This window comes from Nematolebias whitei, chromosome 7, assembly GCF_014905685.2.
Source record: "Nematolebias whitei isolate Nwh7 chromosome 7, NemWhi1, whole genome shotgun sequence".
In the NCBI taxonomy this organism is placed as follows: Eukaryota; Metazoa; Chordata; class Actinopteri; order Cyprinodontiformes; family Rivulidae; genus Nematolebias; species Nematolebias whitei.
In genome coordinates, this window is record NC_056504.1 from 32,162,690 (window position 1) to 32,186,811 (window position 24,122).

Genomic DNA, 24,122 nt, shown 5'->3' on the forward strand with positions numbered 1-24,122 from the left:
AATTTTTACGACCGCATACGAGTGTCGCACAATAAACTGCCCAGCGACGGACTGTTTTGTATGTGACACCAATGTATTAAATTCCCCTTCTTCATCTCTGATCTGGCCTTTTCTTTTGTTTTTTTGCCAAGAGGCAGTGATCTCTTCCTCCTCCGTTGATGCCATGACTGAAATGGTGAGAAATGGAGGAATTTGTCACGAGCGAATTAAACTCAGGTCCAGCATGGCTGTGAGAGGGTCTGGAGATTTCCTGGTGGGCTGGTCTGATGTGTGGGCTGTAGAGCCAACGCTCTCTGTTTTTTTTATTTTTTAGATCTTTTTATTAACAACATATAAACACAGAACACCGCTGCGGCAGAAATTGCCAGCGCTCGCTTTTTTGTCTTTTTTCCGACCTGTCAATCAATCCAGTAGGCGTGTCAGCAAATGACCAATCGGCGACCTCAATTTGTCTCGAAGGTAAACGCCCCTTGTCTGTGAAGCTGCTCTGCAGCTGCTCGGGGTGTACGCTGGAGTATGAAGACTGAACCCTCTGCGTACAGTACACATGTACATACGCGTGAACTGACGTATGCGGCAGTATAAATATATAAGTTTGTTTTGCATATTTAAGCTAACCTGTATTATGTCGAGTCAGTTTATAACTTATATTCCTAAGGATACTGGAAAGACATATTTTATAAAGCATGCTAAGTATGCTAAAAAAGCCAAAGACAAAAAAAAGACTAAGACAAAGTCTGAAATAAGTCTTCTAGATTATCTGTCATAAAGAACATTTATTTTCCAATTCTCTATGCGGCCCTTTGATTGCTTTAAACGTCTTGATGTGGCCCTTTGGAAGAAAATGTTGCCCACCTCTGCTTTAGAGAGAATGTTAGGATTATGTCTTTTTCTCAATGAAGGCAGCACAGGAGATCTTTTAAAACGAGTGTAGATTTGGTTTAAAATACAAGACTATTTCACACAGCGGAAACTTAGTTTTTAACCTACTTCTGTGATAACTGGGATTTTAATAAAAGCCAAACATGATCAGGTTTTGCAAAATGACAAGTATAACAAAATGTTTTCGCAATAAAACAAGGTGCAATATTATATCACAGTTTACACCTGCCTATTTTTTTTTACCTTTGTGCAACCTTACAGTTAAACTGTTGTGGCTTTTCACCAATACGTTAATGCATTCATAGTAGGACTGTGCAATATATATAAAAATGCAACAACACTGCAAAGATTGCAATAAATCATAGACATTAACTGCTTACCAGTAAAGCTGTTGGCATGTAGGGAAGTGTGGGGGGACTTTCCTGCCCTAAATGCCCACAGCTGACTTAAATGATAGTTCCTAAAACACTGAAGCACACATAATGGTGTGATGCCAGAAGAAAAAGAGATTAATAAAGAAAATGTGGGTTGATTTTAACAATTGTTGTATTTACTATAAGGAATTATATTGCAATTTCATGTTTTCTTAATATAATGCAGCCCTGTCATACCTTTGTTATCTTTAATATGATGCAGAGCAGCCTTGTACATAGATGTGTTACATCGCTTTCACGTTTCATTTGTCACTTTTCATGTCGTTTACAAAGATTTATAGTAGATGTAACTTGTGCAGATCGTTCTGCACTGTGCAAAATTACCAGCATGAGGCGCCAGAGACTGACTGACTTGCATCTTCAAAAAGCATCCTCTCCAATTCTCTCTTCTTCACATTATCTTCATTATGACTGCATTGTTTTGTGATGTGCAACTAAAATGTGTCGGCAGCTGCTGGACCTTTATGATTTAGGAAAATTGGAGAATGAAATGTTTTTGTGGCAAAGGTGGTTTGATGAAGCTTCATTGGAAGATTTGTTAAATAAACATTAGTATAATTCATGTCATCAGTACATCACTGCTATTCAGAGTAATACTTGCTCAAATACAATTTTTATCATCTTTTTCTGTCAGTAAATGCAGTATTCAACAGAGCTGACGTCCTAAATTGAACCTGGAATTTTTACAGTGCTTAACATCAAATAGTTTTCTGTGGTACTTCTGTACATAGCAGACATAAAGTTACTAAATATACGAGTGCCATTCTGCAATGCTCATATTACTCAAATACAATATTAATAACATCATTTGCTATTTTTATATACCGTACTTAGTGTTTGAGTAGGAGTGTTCTTGGTTGGTAATGTTTCAGCAGTAAATGCACATTGCTTCTGAAGTATTCTGCCGCAGCAGTGTAAATGTTAGATGCTCCGTGCTGCCACAGCCTTGCTTGTTAGCTTGTGGTAGAATTTACTTCAGGAAATGTTGTCACTGCTTTTCAAACTGTGTAAGGGAATCTCCTGACAAAATAAAAGATGGGTAAGAAAACACGTTTTGGTTTTATCAAAGAACGCTACAAGAAATATTTTCTCTTAAATAAAAATGCCAATTTATTTAATTTGCAGTGCCATTTTTAAAAGCTTTGCGTCTATATTTTATTGCAAAACTATTTGCGTAAAAAAAAAAGTCAATAAATAGAAAATCAGATTATGCTCAAGGTTTGATTTGATCTTTAATGTGATCTGATTAAAGGGATTTTATCTGTACAATAACTGAGCCATTTTATTTATTTAATATTTTAAGCTTTAGTTATAAATGTATAAAATATAATCATTTGATTGGTTTGCAGTGCAGGGATTTTACTTGTTTTGTTTGAGGTAAAATAAAATGTTTCTGTCACTTTTTGTTGTTGTTATTTATTGCCTCTTTGTTTATTCTTGTTTTGTCATCCTTATAATGAGGCTTTTTATCAGCTATCATCAGATATGTGTTAGAATACATATCAAAGCTTTAACCATCTTTGTTTATTGCTGTTGAAATAAAGATGTTAGATGTTATGTCAATTATCAAAGCAACAATTATCCATGTGACTGGATGTAACTGTAAAACAGAGCTGCATTCGGACCCCAAAAAATCTGACCCAACCCAGCCCCCAGCCCGTAGCCATCATTTCCGAACCCCACCCGGACCCGACAACTTAACAGTAATTACAGGTTCGAACCCCACCCCCAACATTTTTAATTAAGCTTTGACTGCTTATATAGTTATTAACGGTCGGCGGACACGCGCGGCTGAATAAAAGGGGCAGAAGATCAGAGCTGAGGGGGTGTTTGTCTTTTTCATGGCCGTCAAAGCGCATTAAATCCCTGTTTCTGCCTGCATTCTGCATTATTCAGACACGGACCCTGCTCTGACATGTCTGCTTTGGGATCTCATCTGTTTGGGTCATTGGCCGTGTGCGTCCACTGAGTGCAGCGGCTGAACGTCCATTTGGGCGATGGATCGCTTCCTGGCAGTATAGTCCCATCTGAAGCTTAACTGAACTTTATTTTACCTCTTTCAAGGCCCGTCAGCTCGTGGTCAAATGGCCGCTTGCTGCTGGCGATGGTATGGCAGGCCACGCTGCCATATAATTGAAATGTATGGCAAGCCATGTTGCCATATAATTGGATCGCCAGCCGCCCGCGTCCGCTGACACAATCTAAAGTCCGACTCCGACCCGGCCTGCCCATCCAGCACAGTATTATGGCCGGGCCGGGCTTTGTGCCCGGGTTAGAAAGGACAGCTCTACTGTAAAGCAGGTTTCTACATTTTCATGTAGAAATCATTTCATTTGATGGCTATTTCTTGTAAAAAAAACATGCTTCATGGACACACAATCACTTGTAATTGCACATTTACATGACGTTCTTGCAAACAGTTGAAAGTCTTTTTTGGTGTTTTGTGGTCTGTCAGGATCTTTTTTGGAACAAACTGTTTTTTTAAAGCTGCAGTTAATGGATTCTCTATCATCTCAACAGAGTATTCTCTTTTTCCTGCTTTGCATTCAATGTTTGGCTTTTTTTCCGCTATGTCAAACTTTTCACCACTAACTCTTTATTTTCCTGCCTTTATTAACCAAAGCTTTTCCTTCTCCTCCTTTTCCTCCGATGCCTCCAGCGCTCGTTATGGGAGCCCCAAACGGCAGCTGCAGTTCTACAGGTACCCCGTCTGTAAACGAGTCGGTCTTTTCATTGTGATGTAAACAAAGTTCAGATTTTATTTTTGTTTATGTGAATTGTTTGGTTGTAACGTATATTGATATACGTTGTTGGGTTTTGCATCTACATGCCATTTTTAGAACATCTTCTATATTTCATTCTTTTGTGGTAACCTTGCTGAAAAGACTTGTTCTGTCATTTAAAACCATCCCTCCATCCTCAGCAGCATAGATAACACACCATCTAATATTTAGCTGCCATTGCATATCCAGCTTAAACCTGATAGGGAGGATGATGGATTTTATTACAAGGTTTCTCAAAAAACCTTTGACTCAACAAACACTGTCTGCATTATTTTTCCCCCTATTCCTGATTTTTACATTTGTTTTCCCAGGAGTGACATTTGAGATTCCTACTACTTTAAGCCTCAAAAATCTCCTTGATTTAGGCTCACATCCTTTACTAAATTGCTTTTTACTTTCTCAGACATAGCAATTTTTAACTTTTTAATTTTTAGTTATTGGTAAACTGCTTCTGTTGACTCTATCATGTCTTCTTGAAATCAGAGAAATCATTTAGGTCGTTTTTGGGGATGAAAAGGCGCTTTCATTAACTAGACCACGAGCTCCTAAGCGTTTAGATGGTCAGTCTACTTTAGAGCACGGATCATATTTTATGGTTATAATATCAGGCCTTATTCTGCTGATGTAGTTATAAAAACCCCTGACTATGTGGATGTGCTTGTAATGAGCTCACTATCAGATATTTTATTTAATTTTTTTATCTTGGCGCCTTGTACATTTCTGTCCTTTTAAAGTTCAAAATGTCTAATGAGCTGTTTTTCTGGCTTACATGGAGGGGATCAATTAAACCCCCTTTCTGTGGGATGATGCTGGAAAGGAAAGTTCAGCTCTTATTTGGGCAGCTGTGGCTGAGTGGTTAGAGCAGTCGCCCTCCAATGGGAGTTGGGGGTTCAATTCTACCACTATCCAGTCGCATGTTGAAGTGTCCATGGTCAAGTCACTCAACCCCTCATTGTCTCTGATGTTTGTCCCATCGGTGTATGAATGTGATCTAAAGCACTGATTAGTTTCTTTAGAAGGATTTGTTCCATTAGCTTTCTACATATGTAACAGAATTAATGGGTAATTGAGGGCACAGATTGTGTTATAAAGCCCTTGGAGTATCTTGATTAGATAGAAAGGCGCTATATAAGTACAGTCCATTTATTCATCTCAACATGTTATTGGTTATACAGACTGTATTTCGGTGAATAAGTACTATTGTTCATGCTTTACTTTGCTGTGATAAATTCCAACTTTTGCTCTGTCATACTAAAACATCATACTGAATGCTGTCTGCATTTTATTTATTTATTTTGTTTGTTAAATTGTTTTATGTTTATTTACCCAGGTTTCATTTGAAATTTACTCAGTATTCACAAAATTCATAAAAACGAAAGATCCAACAATTTGTATTGAGTTATCATGTTGTGGTATCACTTAGAGATCTCAATTATTTGAAAGACCTTAACTAGACTGATAAGATACTTTGAACTTGTTGAATTTGCTTTTCCATTTACACCCTCTAATGGTTTGAACCTTACCAAGATAGTTCTTACAGTGGTCTATCATTTTTACTAGGGATGCACAATAATATCAGCATGGTATCGGTATCAGCCGATGTTAGCAATAAAGTTAAATATTGGACATCGGCCATTCCATCAAAATAACTCACTGATATAAAAGGCTTCTGTTTTAAGTTATTTTTTAATTTAAGAAACGGTGAAGTTAATGCACGTTAATGCTATTATTGCACTACTACTTATATACTTTTCACTTGTTGCTTGTGAACAGGTTGAGTTAAGATTTGTGAAATTTTACAAATTTGCACTGTTCCAGTGTTGTCATTGTGTTGGAGAGAGTAAATGTCATGAATAAATTTGACATTAAACATAATCCAAGTTGAAGTGTTACATCATTTTCAGCCCCCTTTATGGCATCTGTATTTGGTAGCAGGCCAAACTGACAAAGACCATGCAGAATAATGTAGTATTTTAATTCCACAGCAGAGAAAGTTATGTAGTCTCTGTAAGTTGGTCTAGGAAAAAAAATGTTAGTACTGTTATTGGTTATTGGCCAATTCAGTTTTAACATATCGGATATCGGCCAAAAATCCAATATTGTGCATCCCTAATATTTACTTGTATAAAAATTTTAAAAAATCATTAATATATTTGGCTTTGTGTGTGTGTGTGTGCGCACGCGTGTGTGTGTGTTCTGTATTGTGAATACGTTGCCTCAGACCTTCAACTTATAAATTGTCAAACACACTTGTAAAGTTTTGTACCAGTTAAAAAAAAAAAAACTATATTTATTTAAACTATAGTGTTACTTTACTGTACGTCATTCACTGAATGATTTTTTTTACCTCCATATATTTTAGAATGCACCAAACATTTTTTGTATTTTGAGAAATTTCATGTCTTGGTGTAAAATTTAAACTTGAATTGCAGCTATGGTTTCAGTGATTACTGGTGTTACTGGTCTCACAAGATGTCAAAATAGCCACATGGAGGCAGAAACATGCCTGTTAATGCCTTCCACATCAGCTCAGTGATGTAAATTCAGTCATCTCTACCTGTCAGCCAGGACACTCAGCAGATGAGCGTGTGCAGCCCAGGTTATTGTGACTTTTCCTGTGCACACTGAAGCACATTTCCATCTAAAAAGGTGGTGCCAAAGATACAACAGACAAAAAAAAAAGACCTCGAGTCAAACTACAAGCAGACGAAAAACATTGAGACTTGCTTCTATCAGCATTTGGATAATTGATCAGGAATCAGAAGGACACAAAAAACCATGTCCAGTTGCTGGTGTAAAAGCTAACTTTATTTATTTTTTCTTCTTGTTTTTAGAATAGACAGTTAACAAACCAGTACATAAGTACCACTTGGCTGTGGTGAAAACTGTAGACTCCTGAGTGGAACGCTTTGATACAGCTGAGCTATGAACACCGGTGTGCACATGCTCAAACGGTTGCTTACATAGTCGAGGCAAAGCATGAACAACTACGGCTTAAAGCCTGCATCCAGAAAGACAATGTGTCAATTTACAGCAGTCAACATATGCAACCCAGGACACTGGGTGACTTGAAAAGTAGTTTTTATGTTATGGACAAAGATGAATTAGTAAAAGTCTATGAAATCATAGACACAAAAGCATTTCAATAAGCAGGACTGCTAAGTTCTGTGTGGAAGCCTTATGATGATGCAATCTGTAATTTTAATACTCAACATGAAGACAGTTTTATAATTATTCGCTTGAAGAAGTGGGAAACTGTGTGTTTGTGTATGCGTGCTTCCTACGCTCACACCGTCCACCCTTTATTGTCCAGCTCTTAGCATTCTTTCCTGTGGAACAACAATCAGAGGCTTTTAGAGCAAAAAGCTTTTGTGAATAATTCAGGGCTGATATTATTTGCTGCGGTTAGCAGAAACAAGACGCACCACTAAACGACATAAATGGATTTCTTCCACGAGATCTTCTAGGGGAGGGGAGACGGAGGAGAGGTGTTGGTGCTGGTGCTAGAGAATGGACTGAGCAGTTAGGGGAGGGATGCACTCTCTGATTCACTAATTGCTTTAGGCATTTCCTAGTAGGACACTCCCAGTTTGGGTGGACCTGCTTCTTGATTGTCTGCAGTGTGTGTTTATAAGAGCAAACTGACACCAGACAATCTCGCTCATGAGCCGACCCTCAAGAAATCGGGTGAGTTTCAGGAAAGAATTGCTCTCGCATACGTCAAGTGTGTTTGTCTGCGTGCAGGTTGTGTGTGAGAGAACTTCATGCAAAGAGAGTTTGTGTGTGTGTGGTCTGCATGTAGCCCAGCCTGAAGTCTCCTGAATTTATTTTCTGTCTACGTGCAGCCAAACCAGGTACATTTACGACAAATTTTGAGATTTGGTCATACTTGAAACTGATCTTATGCACAAATATATGAATACATCTTTTATCAGATAATTTAGTATTGATATCAGTAACAGATATTGGGTGCAAAAAATAACTGTGATATTTAATTTGAGGTTGCTGTTGCTTTAAATCTTTTTTTTTTTATTTTTTTTTTAGATTTTAGAGGTTTATTGTCAGTATTAAGCTCTGTGAGATGCTTTGCTTGAAAACAAAGATCTGACGCATTTGCTCGTTTCTTGCATAGATAATTTACCATTTAGCCTTTTTATAAACTACTGTATGTGAATGTTTTGTTTTATAATTGGAATTCATTGATTGTAATTTGATTTGAATCTTAATCTGTTTTGAACTGAATTTGATTTATACATTTTACTATTTTTTTTCTTTGTATGAGATCCTTGCAGACTTCTGCTGTGTATTGGAGCTATGATTGATTTTAATAATGTTTTACAATTGTTCTATTGGTCAGTAAATATTTAAAGGATCAGTATAGTGTAGAGCTTAAGCTACTATGATTCAATATATCGCTGCCTTTTTGTTATATTTGAGCAAATATTTGATTTATCTTTTTTTTTAAGTTATCTTGGGTATTTTTTATAAATATTTTGTCAAATCAGCTGCAAGGAAATAGAGTTTTAAAAGAGATTAAGCCAAAACAACAAGTGTTACTTAGTTCTATTATGAAGTTAAATCATTTTTATCCTGTTTTAAGCAGCTCTATTCAATTGTCATTTAAAATTTTTGTTTGTTTTGATTAAAATGTAGATTTTTAGTATATATGTTCACTGTATCTTTGAGTAATGTTATCTTTTAGTTTTGCGTGTTGTACAGTTGTCGTCTCAATGTGATACACTGCCGTTACTGAAAAAGGGGTTTTGTGGTCTGTCCTTTCTGCTGTGTTTGGTATTAAGTTGCTTTCTTTTATTGATGATTCAGCTGACACAGTGCTGCCCTCTGTTGAATAATTTCAGGTAGATACTTTTGATAGACCTAAAATATGAAGGGACGAGAAAGCATGTGACGTAGAAGAGCAGAAACAGCTGGAAACACTGCTAGTTGAAGCTTTCTAAATTTACTGATCTTGAAATTGAGCTCTTCAAGGATTTATGACAAATATTGTTCAGTTGTTTGGCTGTTTTCTTGTTCCTTATTGTGTTACGCTCCCAACAGGCTTGTTGCACCTTTGTATTTAAGTTTAAATTCTGTACTTTTAGCAAGTTGCTATGCCTTTTTATTAGTCACCTCAGAAACAGCTATGGGAGCATACCTCCTGATTTTGCTTGGTGCATGTTCGAATGTCTCCCCTTTTACCAGACAGCATGTGTCCTTTTTAGTCCTGCTCTTTGCTCACCAGCAAGTCGATCACCTGGATGCTCCCCCTTAGTGTAACCCTGCCGATATGCACCTGTAAGGGGAGGGTGGTGCTGGGCTATGTTGTGCGACTCTGATTACAGGATGCATGGCCATGTGCTGTCCCAAGCAGGAGCGCTTTTTTTTTTATGGGAGCAGGTGCTATTTAAGGAGGTGACTGTGCCCTGACAGCTCCTCGCTTAGTCCGTGGCACTTTATTATTTGTTGCACGGGTCAAACCCAGCATCACAAAAAAGAAGAGAAACAGGAAGGGACAGGGGGAGCATGTTTTCGGGAGGGTATACCGGTGGCTCCCGGGGGCCTCCAGTCAAGCGCAGGTCCAGTTATTGTCCTCCTGAAAATCCTCAGATTCCCAAACCGCCAGCGCCAGGCAGCGGTGTTCGGAAGAGCAGCAGCAGCGGCAGCGGCAAGATGCTGTCCATGTCATACAGCGAGAGCATCCGGAGCGGGATCAACCGCTACCACTCGGACCAGGGGCTGAATCAGCCCCCGTCCAGGCCCACGGACCAGGTTGAGCTGCAGAGGCTGCGCGAGCAGAGGATCGCCGCTCAGATTAAGAACATGGAAGACTTCCTGAAGATGAATGGCTTAGCCCTGGAGGAATGTGTGTCTTTTCAGACAGGCATGAAGTACAGGTAAGAGAGTGGAGGAGCAGGACAGGGACTGCATAACTTCCTGGACTGGGGCAGGGGTGTGTGCTGAGAGGCAGCAGGTGAAATCATCTTTGTTCTTGAAGAGGTTTAAAAGTTTGAGTTCTCCTAAACACGTGTGTTTTCCTAACCCTGTTCTATGGAGGCTTTGCTTTCTGAAACATATACGCCATTGCAACATTTCTACCTGCTTCTTTTCTGATATCACCTCAGCCTTGTTCTGTCCTCTGGTCAGCCTGCATTCATGCAACGATACCTGGGTCCAGGTTTTATTTTAATCATCTAGGTCGGTGGCATATTTGCCCAACTATGTGAGAAGGACAGACTGTTCCATAAGGATTTATCTGGCCTCATAAATTCACACACTTCGCTCGATCACACAGTCTTCCTTTCCTGTTGATCTGACCTTTATAGTTCATTTTTCAGATAATTGTCATCAGCATACTCGTAGGGTGTTTAAAAACACCAAATCTATACATTTATTAATACTACGTTAGATATGTTGCAGATATTGCTTATTTTTTGTAATGACATTTGAGAGGGTTATTTTATTTTTGTGCCTATTTTAATATTGTAATATATGAAGCTCTTCTAGACATTGAAAATAGGGATGCACGATATTGGATTTTTGGCCAATATCCGATATGCTGATATGTTAAAACTTATTTGGCCGATAACCGATACTAATATTTTATATACTTCCATTTGTCAGAACATAGCTCTCTTATTTAGGCTTATTTGCTACCAAAATTGTGTAACAGCTGTAAGCGCTGGTGACATATATTCAGTGACAGACATATGATATGCATTGCACTTTAACTTATATTAAGTGAAAAGTGTTAAATGCTATTTATTAGCATTAGTCACCTGCAATGCTGTCTCACTTGTGGAGGCTTGTTCCAGGTTCCTAGCTTTTTCAAAAAAAAAAAAAAAATTAATTTACCCTTTATTTATACAGGTAGTCTCATTGAGCCACGAGAACTCATTTTCAAGAGAGACTTGTTTTTTTTAGGCAGCAGATGGTGGGGGTTAAGGGCCTTGCTCAGGGGCCTAGAGTGGGGCGAATGAGGGTGGAGGGAGGTGTGGGTGTTTCACCTTTTCCACCCACATTTTGATGTTGACGGTACCGGGAGTTGAACCTGCGACTTTCCGATCACAGGCCCATCTTCTAACCGCTGCACCACCACACCCCCACAGCTGCAGTGTGGGATCCTCTGCACTCTTGTGCATGAAGGACAGCCTTTTAAAGTTCAAAGTTTTGTCTATCCATTGTACCGTAAGACCACTCATGCTAACGGGGCTAACATGACGTCCAAATGTCTGTGGTAATACTCACCCAAGTGCTATTGGCTATTAGCTTCTCAATGACATTGGAAATTACAGCATGTAACTCGGGTAAGGCTACGTTGGAAAAATATCTCCAACTGGGTACGATGTAGCGAGGCTCAAATCTTCGGAATCTGACAATAAATAAAAAAACTTCCACACCGCTGACATTTTGACTTCTTCCTCTCCGCCATAAGATCAGGTAGGTGCGCGTAAAGTCATCAGGTTGTGCTGCCGCTGCAGGCATCCTTGTCACTGGGTTGTCATACAAAAACAGTGCCTTTTATATCAGTGATTTATTTTGATGGAATGGCCTATGTCCGATATTGAACTTTAACGCTAATACCGGCCGATACCATGCCGATAATATTGTGCACCCCTAATTGAAAATAGTATTGTATTACAAATATCATACAAAGCATTTTGTTTAAAAAAACAACAACATTTATACCAAGTCAAGATCCAAACGAAAGAGTCCAAAAGCAGAATGTAAAACTTGTATTTTTATATGTTTAGTTTTTCTGAGCATCAGGTATCATGTATGCCTTTCTAATTGGCCTGACATGCTATATGTAGCTAGACAGACACTTTAAAGCATCTGCTCATTTGGCACTAAACCAAATAAGCTATTTCATGGACTGTTGAGCTGACAGAGCAGCAGGCTCAGCGTCTGTTGTGTTGGCTTATTAAAGCCTGTTGGGCTGATATTGTTATTGCTAAAGGGTATGGATAGTGTTCATCACACAGAGGCATTGCTGCTGTTGTTATTCTCTCAAAGCAGTGACTAGAACACAGGTTTGGTTGGCCTTTACCAGATACTCCTGTCCTCTGCAGACAGTGTTGTGTGTCACCTCTTATACTTATTTTCCTGCTGTGTAAAGCTCTGTTACTAGCCCATGACAGGCTCAGATGAACTTCTGGGAGCTTGTAATAGTTTAGTTTGTAGTTGTTTGAAAAAACTTTTTTTTAATTTTTGTAGTTTCTTACCTTTGATGTTTTTATTTTCTTAATAGTAGTTATTTTAATCAGGTAAGAAAAATTTATTGTTTTATTTTTGTGGACCTGTTATTAACCTTGTGCTTTGGTTACCAGTTAGCTAATCTAACAGGGGAAGTGTTTCCAGGTTGCCCCGTACCCCGAATTTGATCATCCGCAATTTTGTAATTAGCTCCGCAACTTAGGTCCACAAGTACATGTAACCTCTGACTCAAGCTCATCATTATTTCAGGTGTGTGGTCTGGAAGGTGAGCCAGCTCAGTCCCATTTACATGAACCACTCTTGTTTCTTGAGAGTACAGGTTAAAATGTATTATTCTGCCCTCTCCGGCTCACGAAGGTCTCTGGGTGTTAGTTTTCATCCACAGCACATAGCTTAAGAAGCAAAAGTGTTCTCAAGAAATCTACATATTTTCTCATCATAACAGAATTAGTCAATATTTTAAATTGTACCAACAAGTATCTTTGATATTAATTATAGTTATCCATCCATCCATCCATCCATCCTTTATCTTCCGCTTGTTCCAAAGTTGGGTCGCGGGGGCAGCAGCTTGAGCAGGGCGGTCAAGACATCTCTTTCCATAGCCACCTCTTCCAGCTCTGTTGAGAGGATTCCAAGGAGTTCCCAGGCCAACCAAGAGACATACTCAGTCTCTCCAGTGTGTCCTGGGTCTTTCCTGGTCTCCTCCCAGTCATACATGCCTGAACCACCTCCCTAGGGAGGCGCTCAGGGAGCATCCTTTCCATATGTCTGGAGGAGCAGTGGTTCTACTCAGAGTTTCTCCTGGATAACTGAACTTCTCACCCTATCTCTAAGGGAGCGTCCTGCTACCCTTTAGAGGAAACTCATTTGAACTGCCTGTATCCACAATCTTGCTCTTACGGTCACTACAACTCTAGGTTTTTAATTCTTATTATAAATATTAAACAGTTCAAAGGACTTTAAAGTGAAAATAGTTGTTTTCTCTATGTTGCCCCAAAAATGTAGAACTAGCGCAAATGAGTTTCATTCGACCAGCAGTAAACTTTGCCTAGCCTTTAAATCGTCTCAATTGAAAGTTCAAGGTTGTAGATAAAGGAGCCAGCTAGAGTTCAGAAAGGCGAGACAGGAAGTGTTGTGTCTCCCAGATTACATACGGAGTGAGTATAGATTTCTTGAGTGACTTAAGACTAATGGACCTATTAATGACATCCATTTATATGTTTCTAGAAAATTATATTTGACCATCAGTGTACTTCTATGAGGAGCACATCTTTTTCTACTCATTGTGAAAAGCATTAATGTTATAGATTGTTTGAGCTTTCTGCAGTAAACTGTAAATACACATATCTCATATTAGAACTGTTTTTGATCCACTTGCTTAGGTTGATGTTTTGTGCTCTGTATTTAACTTTATGAATGCTGCATTAAGCAAATCCTGACCAGTAGGAGGCAGAAATATGCATACAGTACTACATTTAAATCCAGTGCCAATAACCCTGGTTTATAGAGATGTTATATATGTGACACTGTTCCTAAATGTTCCATTGTTTTAACAAACTGCAGACAATAGACACATATTAGCAATATTTTTCTGTTTTGTTTTGTCTTAACCTTTTTCCAACCCCTTTGACTCTTTCTGCCTGTCATTCAGTTTTACATTTACATACTGTGAAGCATTTCTAAACGGAGACAAAAAAAACTTTAGTTTTAGAGTTGCAGACTACTTTTCTGTTCTCTGTGCAGCACTATGAACAACCTTTTTATACCATTATTCAAATGGACTAACTAGTCTAAAAGTGGTGATTAATAAAGATTGGAGAGGAATATTCATTATATTATAAATAAATTGGTTCAAAATAAAGAACTAGAAACTAAAATATAAATTTGTCCATTCAATTTCCACACGGTTAGGATGGGATGAATTTACAATTTAATTATGAACCAAAATGTACTTAAACAACCCAAAAATGTTAATTTATACAATGAAGAAGCTGAAGTAACAGACTGTTTAAGCAGAAAATAGATTTTAATCTAAACATAAAAAGTTTGACATTGCCTTTCTAGACGTTTTAATTGTTACGCACCTTTGTGTTGAAGCTGTAAATTAAGTTTAAAAGCAAGTCTAGGAAAATACGACCTAATTTAATTGAATTGAGTTCCAGTTTAGTTTGTTTATGTAGCATCAGTTCACAGCAAGTTTAGTTGAAATTTAAACATATGCAGTTCAGGTAAGTCATATAAAGTATGGAACAACTGAATTGTACAAAATAAATTAAACATTTACACAATGACTAGCAAAAAGTTATAGCTCATATCATTTGATGTGGGGTTAAAAATATCTTGAACAATTATCTTACCTGTTCTAGATGATCAGTTTGATGGGCTAATGGCTAGTCTGAGAAGGGCCAAGACCAAAGTGAATTGCTGCCATCTTGGCTCCAATCAAAAAATCAATTGTAACAATTGTTGACTTCTCTAGTTATTTTGAATGTAAATAGTGGCAGTAGCAGCTGTCTGTAGCCCTTCCTGTTCAGATAATAACATTTCTGCTGACATAAGCATCTAATCAAAGTTCATGCTCCATCATCCATGTACAAAATCCAATAATGGTCAGTCAGGTAATCTGGACAGTTTTTTTTTTTTTTTTTTTTGTGGAAAGACGTTTTGCCCTCTATCCAGAGAAAAAGTCCCAAGTAAACTATTTTCCCCACTAAGCTGTCTTGTCTCCATCGACCCCTCCCAGGCAGGCAGCCACAGCCAAAGTGGTTCAAGACATCAAAGTTCATGCTCAATCATCTGACGACGGGGGACAGGACAGCCCCCAGAAACCATCTTATCACCAGCAAAGTGGTTGGTCCACTAAAGGAGTGTACTGCTTAGTGGGGAAAACAGTTTACTTGTGACTCCTCAGACTGATGAAGCCCTCCGGATAGAGGGTGAAACATCTTTCCACAAAAAAGAAACTGTCCAGATGACCTGATTCACCATTATTGGATTAGCATCTAATGTGAAATTAACAAATGTGTAAAAGTTTAAAAATACCTTTCATAAGAAGGCTATATGAAAAAGTTAAACCTATAGTTGTTTTAGAACAGTGGCAAACTATTCCAGCTAAAAGTAGCCATTAGCTTATCAGAGTTAAACTTTTTATCTTTATTCTGAGGCCATTCAAAGAGTTATCTACAACAGGTAGGATATTATTTTTTTTTATAAATTTTCTATAGAACCCCACTTCAAAATATCTCAACTGTTTTTATAAGGTCAAGTAACTAAGTATTTAAAAAAGCAAATAATTTAGTGATTAACAGATGCAGCTTTTTTATTAACTTAATAATCTATTTAATTGTGTACTCATCACTTTACTGCCTACTGGTAGTTTCCTTGTGGAAAAGAGTTGATAGTTTGTGTCCACTGGGTGGTGCAAATGCTCCACTCGAAACAAAGTACCACCATCCAATCCCTCCTACTGTAGCCTCTGAGTGCATCATTCTTTGCACTCCTACACTGTTGAAAATTCTGTGACATTAATCTTTATCAGTTTCTTCCAAGCACAGTCTGTTATTGAAACCTGGGTGAGAAAATGACTAAAGCTATTTAAAGTGAAAGCCAGATAAGGCGACAGTTTGGAGGAACCCTCCTGTTAATAAATCATTTTCCTTTGCTGCAGAGCATCTTTCAAACATGATTTGGTTTGGGTTGAAACGACTGCCTTTGTTTCTTTCTCTCTCACAGAATGCAGAAATCTATGCATTCATATTTATTTATTGCTTATATACACACATAAACCTTTTGATGATGAAAAAGATAAATCTGCTTCCAGGCTGATGATATTATTCACCCAGTCTCAGCAGCTTTGCAGCCTGCGTTTCAGTCTGGGCTACTGTGACGTTTTTCTTCAGGCAATCCCCGACTCGAGCTAAATTTAGCTCCCAGTTAGTATCTCCAGCTGCAGCTGGATCCAGCTGAGCGGGCTACACATTAACCCATTCATGCCTGAGGCGCACTCTAAGCATGAAAATTGCAGTACATATGTTTTATGTCAGGTCTCAATGTGTTAACCTGTTCATCCACTCTTTTTTTTACTTGAACCCTGCTGGCTTCACGTCTTGCAATTTTAATGAACGCTGCACAGCGTCTGAGCTTTATCTCAAGCGTAGGAGATGATGTTGTGGTGGAGTAGTATGGATTAGGTTTCCACTGGTGACATCTCCAGTTCCTCTAAAAACGAACTTTGGCCGGCCCGTTCTGACAGCTTGTCAAAATGTTCTAGTCAGAACTGTAGCGTGGGCACAAGAGGCAGAAACGTCAGGGATTAGACAGTTTTTTTCTATATTCTTTGTGTTTTCATGTAAACTATCTTAGTACCTTGAGTAAACATTAAAACTGTATGAAGTATTACAATATTTTTTTCTTGTTTTTAAGTTTTTTAAGGCATTTTTCTTTGCCATTTGAAGGAATTTCTTCCTTGGACTTCACGAGTCGTCTGTGGCGTTTGGGATTGCTTGTAGTCCATCATTGTTTCTTCAAATGCAGCTTCTTCAAAATAGTATAATCTTTCAATTGTTGCTCAAATGTTAGATTTGAAAAGAGTATTTTCTCTTAAGTGATTTGTCTTGTTTCAATAATGTCACCACCAGCACAAAAAATAAATAGGAAGGGTATTTGCTTATTTTTCGTTTTGTTTTGTCTTGTCTTCTTTTCATGCTGCTGCTTAGTTTGACTTGAAAACATTTAGAAGCTTTTTTTTCTTATTGATAACTGATTATGCTTCACATTTATGTTCATTTGCATTTATTCTAAACTGCTTTTATTTCTCTGTTTCATAACCATGGTTTCATATTTTAAATAAAAATCCTAGCATTACTCACTTCATCGAGTTAGGAAAAAGTGTCTTTAAGTATGTGAGACTTTATTTTCTGTAGGGCTGAACGATTTTGGAAAATATTCTAATTGCAATTTTTTTACTGCAATATTGTGATTTAATATGCAATTATTTTTCAATGTCTTCTTCACATGTATTTTTCAGCAAACACAAGCAAGAAATCAATCTGTTTCAGTTGCAAAAAACTGCACTGTTTTCAGCTCCTCTGCAACTTTGTGTCTGCATTTCTTTGTATAGCTCCGGTATAGTAACTTGGTTAAAATGTGTGTGTGAGGGTATTCTGTACTGCCTATCCATTGTGTTCACCAAAGCCGTAAACCCAGGCTTGGACACTATATTAATGGGCATCATGTTTTTCAGTATGAACTCCGTTATTGCTTAAGTTATTTCTGCGTGCTGTTTCAAATTATCCAACATTTTTCAGTCAGGTCATCTGGACAGTTTCTTTTATTGTGCTGAAACGTTTCACCTTCGATCCAAAATGATCCGGAAGGATTATTGAGCATGGACTTTATCACTGACCGAACTGTTTGAAGGTACTACCGTAACATACACATTATTACTGTAACAAAATTAGAAACAACAAAGTCCATGCTCAATAATCCAGGTATACAATCCAACATTTTTTAGTCAGGTCATCTTGTCAGTTTCTTTTTTTGTGCTGAAATGTTTCACCTTTGATCCAGAAGGCTTCATCAGTCAAGGAAACACAAACACAAAACTGTTTCTTCCCCCAACAGCTTACTCCAAAGTGGAACAAACCAGTTATGTTGGTGCTAAGATGGTCTCTTTGGCACGCCCCCTCCTCCATTGCCGGCCCTCTTCCTTGTTGACAATCGTGTCACACTGGTTGAAAACAATAATCCCTGTCGCCTGGTACTTTGCTAAACTTGAAGATGAAGCACTGGTCGTTGGCATTCTAGTCATGCAACTATCGTAAATGGCTTTGTGGTGTTTTTTTTGAAGTGTTGATAAAGATTTGTGGTGTTATTTCGAGAGGTAGCAACAGCAGCAAGGCAGGCTCTGCACAATTCATGTCGTTGCTCAGCGTCTTCTTTTTATAGCCAAAATAATTCCAAACAACAGACGTGCTGCCGCTCTTTGGTACCAAACGTTCAGATGAGTCAGCTTCTGTCGAGCCTGATGCCATTGTGCAACCTGTTAAAGAAAGTGTTGACTTCTCCCGCTCCCTGCTCTGCTTTGCTCCACTCACTTACAATTCATGTAACCAGACCATGTGACCAGTCAAATCGCAGCCTTTGCAATTAGAAAATCTTGTTTCATCATATCACAATATTATTGCAAATGCAATAAGTTGTTCAGCCCTAATTTTCTGAGGCAGTTTTGCTTCATTGTTTTTTCATGGTTTGTTTGCCGGTAAAATGCATAATTTGGTATATTCTCAAAGACCCTACGGTCACAGTTTTTTCCCTTCATCATCATTGCCTAATAATTCAAATGATCACATCTATTGTTTAATTTAACAATGAATATTGAATGGGATCAGCTGTTTGATGTTTTATTTAATTAATCAGTGTTTTTCTACTGAGAATTGTCGTTTGTTGGATTATAAAGTTCTTGTAGAGCGACAGTTTCCCCCTAACTTCATGTCATTTTTCCTTTAAAATTTGTCTTTCATTTCACCCATATGAAGCTAATCAAAAATACTGCATGGTGTTGAACAAAAAGGTGTTGGATGGAAGCAGGTGATTATATTGATTTATTGTCGGATGGAGCAGAAACACCAGCCACAGCTCAAATGTTTTCCAATATGTTTTCTCTTGTTCATTTGGCTCAGACATTGTTAAACATATTGACTGAAAGCTAATTATTGTCAGTTAAACTGCAAAGTTGGGAACTTAGCAAAGCTTAATTATTTATTGAGTGATACAGCCTATTGAATTTTCCCAAACTGCTGATCAGAGATATTTAGACTTTTGTTGTTACTTTGATTAGTCTGGTCAGATTGCTGCAGAGAAATGATGCAGAGAACCACCATGGTGATTGAGTTTAAACGTGACTTATTCGCCTATAAATTTAACGAGGAGTTTTTTTGTGATGTAAAACATACCAATACTTAACGTCCTTCTTAATGCATCAAATATGCTGCATAAGTGTAAATTCTCCTAATGTGCTCTTGTATTGTATTTCAAGTTCCATAGACAACTGGAGTTATTACAGATTAAAGTTTAAACGTTGTACTTTAATTTCTATTTCTTCAGTTAAAGAACACGTAGCTGAAGTGTTTTTTATTCACAAGTCTGAAGCTGTTCTGGTGAAGAAAGCCCACTGAAGCTTTTCATACATTTCTATGGTTTAGTGGGCGTTGTGAATTTAATGCAGAGGGAAATTTCCAGTTTCACAGAAATGCAGCAGAACATGTTTTCGTTCTATCGCAGGTGCTGTGCTAAAATCTTGATCATACTTCAGACTGTAGTCGGTCTACTTGAGAAACTTTTAAAGCATATTTCATTTGTTTCCTTTTGACTCTTGATGCTGGCGTATTTCCATATTTTTCATTTTAAAATGAGCTAAAAGTGTGTTTTTTGTATTTTATTTTCTTCTGATGCTTTAATTAACTCATATTCACATTTCTTTTGGTCACTGTGAAGACACGGAGCACTTCTGCACAACTCTTATCAGCAAGAAGCTTATATTTTGTTGCCTGCCTTTCTCCTTTGTTTAGTTTTGTGTAACAGTTCTGTTTACTGTGATGTACTCCTCTAATTTTCTACTTGCTCTAAAAGCATGGACAGAAAAGGAATTTTCTGCTCCTAGAATTTTAAGATTAGGGATTTAACGGCTATCTGACTTGTTTTTGTGTTTTGCAGGTAGAGGCCATTTAGGGTCACAGAATCAGCAGCCAAGAATGAAATGGGAACCTTCTGTTTGATAAACTCAGTTTAACCCTTTTCGTCTGGTCTGTGTGCACAGGAAGACCTCCAGAAGCTTTAGTTCAAATAGCATTTGCTATAACATAAAGGGTCAGTGTAAATAATTTGAGTTGGCCTTCTGTGTTCTCTTTCTCCAGTGATTTTCTTGATATGATTTCATTGGACTTATTATTTTTAAAACGTCATTCAGAACACAATGTGTCAGGTCACCTCAGACTATTAACCTCATCTTCTTTCATTTAAAGCTCCACGCAGGAAAAAAAAGATTTTCGCCTTGCAACGGTTCTTTGTGTGAAGGTTTCCCTTGGCTTTGACAAATGCACACAGTCAGGCGTGTGTGTGGGGGGGGAGTGTGTGCTTTTGAACAGGACACATTCTTTTTCCTCTCCTCACTCTTTTCTTCTTCAGATTAGTGAGTGTGCTCCCTGCGACTGTGCGATTTAAGCATACCTTGTTGTTCGAGTCACGATGCTGAAATGCGTTCATGAATGTGAGATCATTGCTGTACAGGGATGGTCAGCATCGTGGCTTATGTAATGCATGGTCTATTTATTTCACAACCATATATCTTATATTAGAAATTTAAAGATGACACTATCAATTTGTGCAAACGTAATAATGAACACTGAAAATCTAAAGGATTACTGTATTTTCTGGCCTATAAGTCGCATATTTTCTTCCCTAATTTGCATACCCTGCGACTTATACGCCAAAGCAACTTATTTGTTCCCCCCCCATATTTATAAACCAATTTTTGACAGAGATGTGACCGTTTTCATTCATTCTGACATGGAAAATATTGAATACTACCATTTTCAGCCACTAAATGGCACTCGAGTAGTATGGCATGCCATTGTGTTATGTAATAGGTAAAAGTGGCTATTAATAACACAATCAGCTTGCCATAGTCTGCCACCTTTGTCCAGCTCCAGGATCATGCCTGGAATAACCGTCAAATCGGCTTCATTTCGCTGCACTACCCCGGCGAAATGCAGCTAAATCTACCATTGAAGTGCATTTATTAAGTAAAAGTTCAACTGAGACACACCTTTGCTATAATGTCGAGCAAACAAATAATTGTTTTAGGTGCTTATCTATTCAAATTTTGAAGAAATGCACAGCGTTCCTCCTTTCTGATTTTCTCACTCTGGGCGCTCCTGGAGCACCGAGGCAGCAAATACTTTTGAAATGCAGCTGATTTGGCTGTCAAAGTACATTTATTAAGGAAAAGTTAGACTGAGGACACACCTTTGCTATAATTTTAAGCAAACAAATAATTGTTTTTAAATGTTAATCCTGTTAAATTCTTGTTAAAGTCCTTTCGTGCACGCTCCCGCAGCCGCCAATTGGCAGCCATTCAATTTTTGGCACAACACCGGCCCACATTTCCGGATTGGCCGACATTTCTGGGTTGTCAGCGGTGACACGTAACAAATGTGACACGTCAGCGGTGACGCATTATAGATGCAACTTATTCGGTGGTGCAACGTGTACGGCAGAAAATATAGTATTTAAAATAGACAAACCTGTTTGTTTGTTTTGGTTTGTTTGTTTGTTTTTCTTTTTCTTTTTTAATTTGCCAAAAATCCTCATCGTAACTTTACATTATTAAATATAGGGATTTCCTCTCTGATGTTTGATTCTCTGATCTCTTGCTCTGTTAGACGTGTCAGAAGCGACAGCTGAACTGACAACTCCTCCTGAGCTCTGCTGTCTGCGGGGAATCTGTCATGTTCACTGGAGAGTTAAGAGTCGCCACACTCACTGTTCACAGATGTGACCCGTGTCTCTCTTTACTATTTTGTTTCCTCAGGAATTCCCAAACTAACTGAAGCTTAAGCTAATTTTTTACATTTGGTTATATTTCTCTGACTGGGGTTCAAAACATCTTTGTCTTCATTGTTACAGTTCAGATCTGAATTACTAAAGTTGTCTAGCAAGCTTGAAACCTTTGACATGCCTGTACAGCTTTATATACTTTTTTTGTTTGTTTGTTTTGTTCTTTTGCAATAATTAAATCCTCAATATCATGACTTTACACTTGAAAATGTTTAGACACATCCTGCAGATGCATTAAGCTACTTCTTTTAAAGTTTTTATTTTTTAATTTGTATCCAGTAGCTTTAATTTCTTGACTAAATGCATATCACCCACCTTCTTTCACAGTTTTAAACTAAAACCATCAGTCATAAATAAACGTGATCCCATCTCTCGGTCAACACTGCCAGTCTCTTTGTCCACAATTTTCTTTCCATTAACAATTAAGCCCCTTCAATCACTTCATTCACATTTCAGGCATGTTGTTTTTTTTCCAACTGGATGCTCAAATCCTCACGAATGCTGTTCAGGCGGTCAGTAAGTGGTATTTAAATAGCTATTGGACAGCTGGCTGACAGTTCTATGTGATGCAGCTTTAGTCATTCTCAGTGGCAGGGAATACACTCCATTAAAAGTTGTTGTTTGCCACAAAAGGTCCCGGCTTAAAGCGCTAAAATAAGCTGTCAGAAGCTCACCGTCAGATAAGTAAGCAACGGAAAGCTGCCTCGTATTTCTCCTATAGTCCACTCCACACAGAGGGATACTATTAGTTTAGATGGATGTACCCAGACTGCCCTGTGTGCAAATACATGTATGTGGGGGAAAAACCCATAATGAGACTCACTCAAGAGATGAATATCAATTTTGGGAGTCCTTCTTGCCTTATAGTAATTAAGGGCCTTTGCATTGTGTTTAGGCACACTATATCGACCCAACCGAGAGAATTAGTGCCTGTTTTAGGAGCTCATCTTGCAGTTGGTGTGACGGACCATTGCTCATGTGGTACTTCTGCGGTCAGACCAGTTTCTCAGAAGTTTTTGATCAAAGCAATTGTCTTTTTGTGTGTGTGTGCCTAAAGTGCAGCAGGCAGTGGTGTGGCAGAGGTCAGTAGTTCTCCGAGCTGAAACCGCTGAACAGCTGGGTCGGCCTCTCGAGGTCTCATTATGTCTCGGTATCATTGATGGCCTAAGCTTCCTTCTGACCAGGGCTGCAAGGATGAGCAGAACAAAACCAATAATTGTGCTTGTGCGTTTTGTAACTTTGCAACTTTCTTTTCGGCACTGGTAACAAAACACATGAATGCCAATAATTAAACTATACTACCATTCTAACACCCACTGAATCTGAGCATCTCTTGGGCTGCATTGGGTCGTTAAATATGAACATTCTTTTACTGGTATTTCTCCTCAAACAAGTGTTGGTGGTTAATTTTACTCAGCTGCAGTCGTGATCAAGAAAACACACAAGTTCTGCTGTGAATCTTCAGCGTTTCTCTCCTCTTCCTCCCCCGCACGCTGAATGAGGTACAGGGCTCTATCAGTCCTTTACACCCACATCGAAGGAGTGTCTGAAAGATTTTAGAAGCTCAGTAGATTTTTTTTTTTTGGGATAACCACAAATTAGGCTTTTAATGAAAGAATGGAGGCAAGGGCTCTGGAACATTAGGAGAACATTATGATGAATTGGAGTGGGAGGCAAATCGTTCAACTGTGCTATCTAGAATGCTAGATAGAGTAACAATTTGAACTAATAGTAAGAGGTTTTCAACTGTTGTTTAGTTGTTTGTTTCTGCTTTAATGCAAACATTTTACTGATAAAAAGTGTTTTTCATCAACTTCAGTAAAGTGTGCATTGTGTATAGTATATCAAATTAACAGGGATACTTGCATTGATTCTTATTTTTTTGTTAAGTGTCCATAACAATTGATTTATCTTGTGACAAACAGTGCAAAGGAAATAACTCTGAATGTTCTCTGACTCGCTTTGATGAACGAGCACAAAGCAGCTCATAGTTCAGGCTAGCGTTGACTCGATAAAAGTGTTGGGAAAAAATCAATTTTAAAGAGTTTAATGAAAGACTAGAAAGAATCATAAAATGTGAGCATTTTTCTCCAATGGACTTTTACTCTACTTTTCTTATCAGACAGTGTGTAGTTTGTTACCTAGTTTGATGTTTTGCACTGTTTTCATGTTCAAAAATGTTTTTTTTCCTCAA

At 38.1% G+C, this 24,122-nt stretch overlaps 1 protein-coding gene across 2 annotated transcripts in view; it reads left to right on the plus strand.

Annotated features, from left to right (window-relative positions):
• kcnab2a (potassium voltage-gated channel subfamily A regulatory beta subunit 2a) overlaps positions 1–24,122 on the plus strand; it is a 63,744-nt gene that overhangs the window by 541 nt on the left and 39,081 nt on the right. Inside the window, exons 1-2 of one of the 2 annotated variants that reach the window (XM_037678768.1) lie at positions 7,763–7,786; positions 9,707–9,993. In XM_037678768.1, coding sequence (XP_037534696.1) covers positions 7,763–7,786; positions 9,707–9,993 — 311 coding nt within the window. Of the gene's footprint in view, positions 1–3,975; positions 4,018–7,762; positions 7,787–9,706; positions 9,994–24,122 lie in introns of those variants that run through there. The other variant, XM_037678770.1, reaches the window with a different exon arrangement.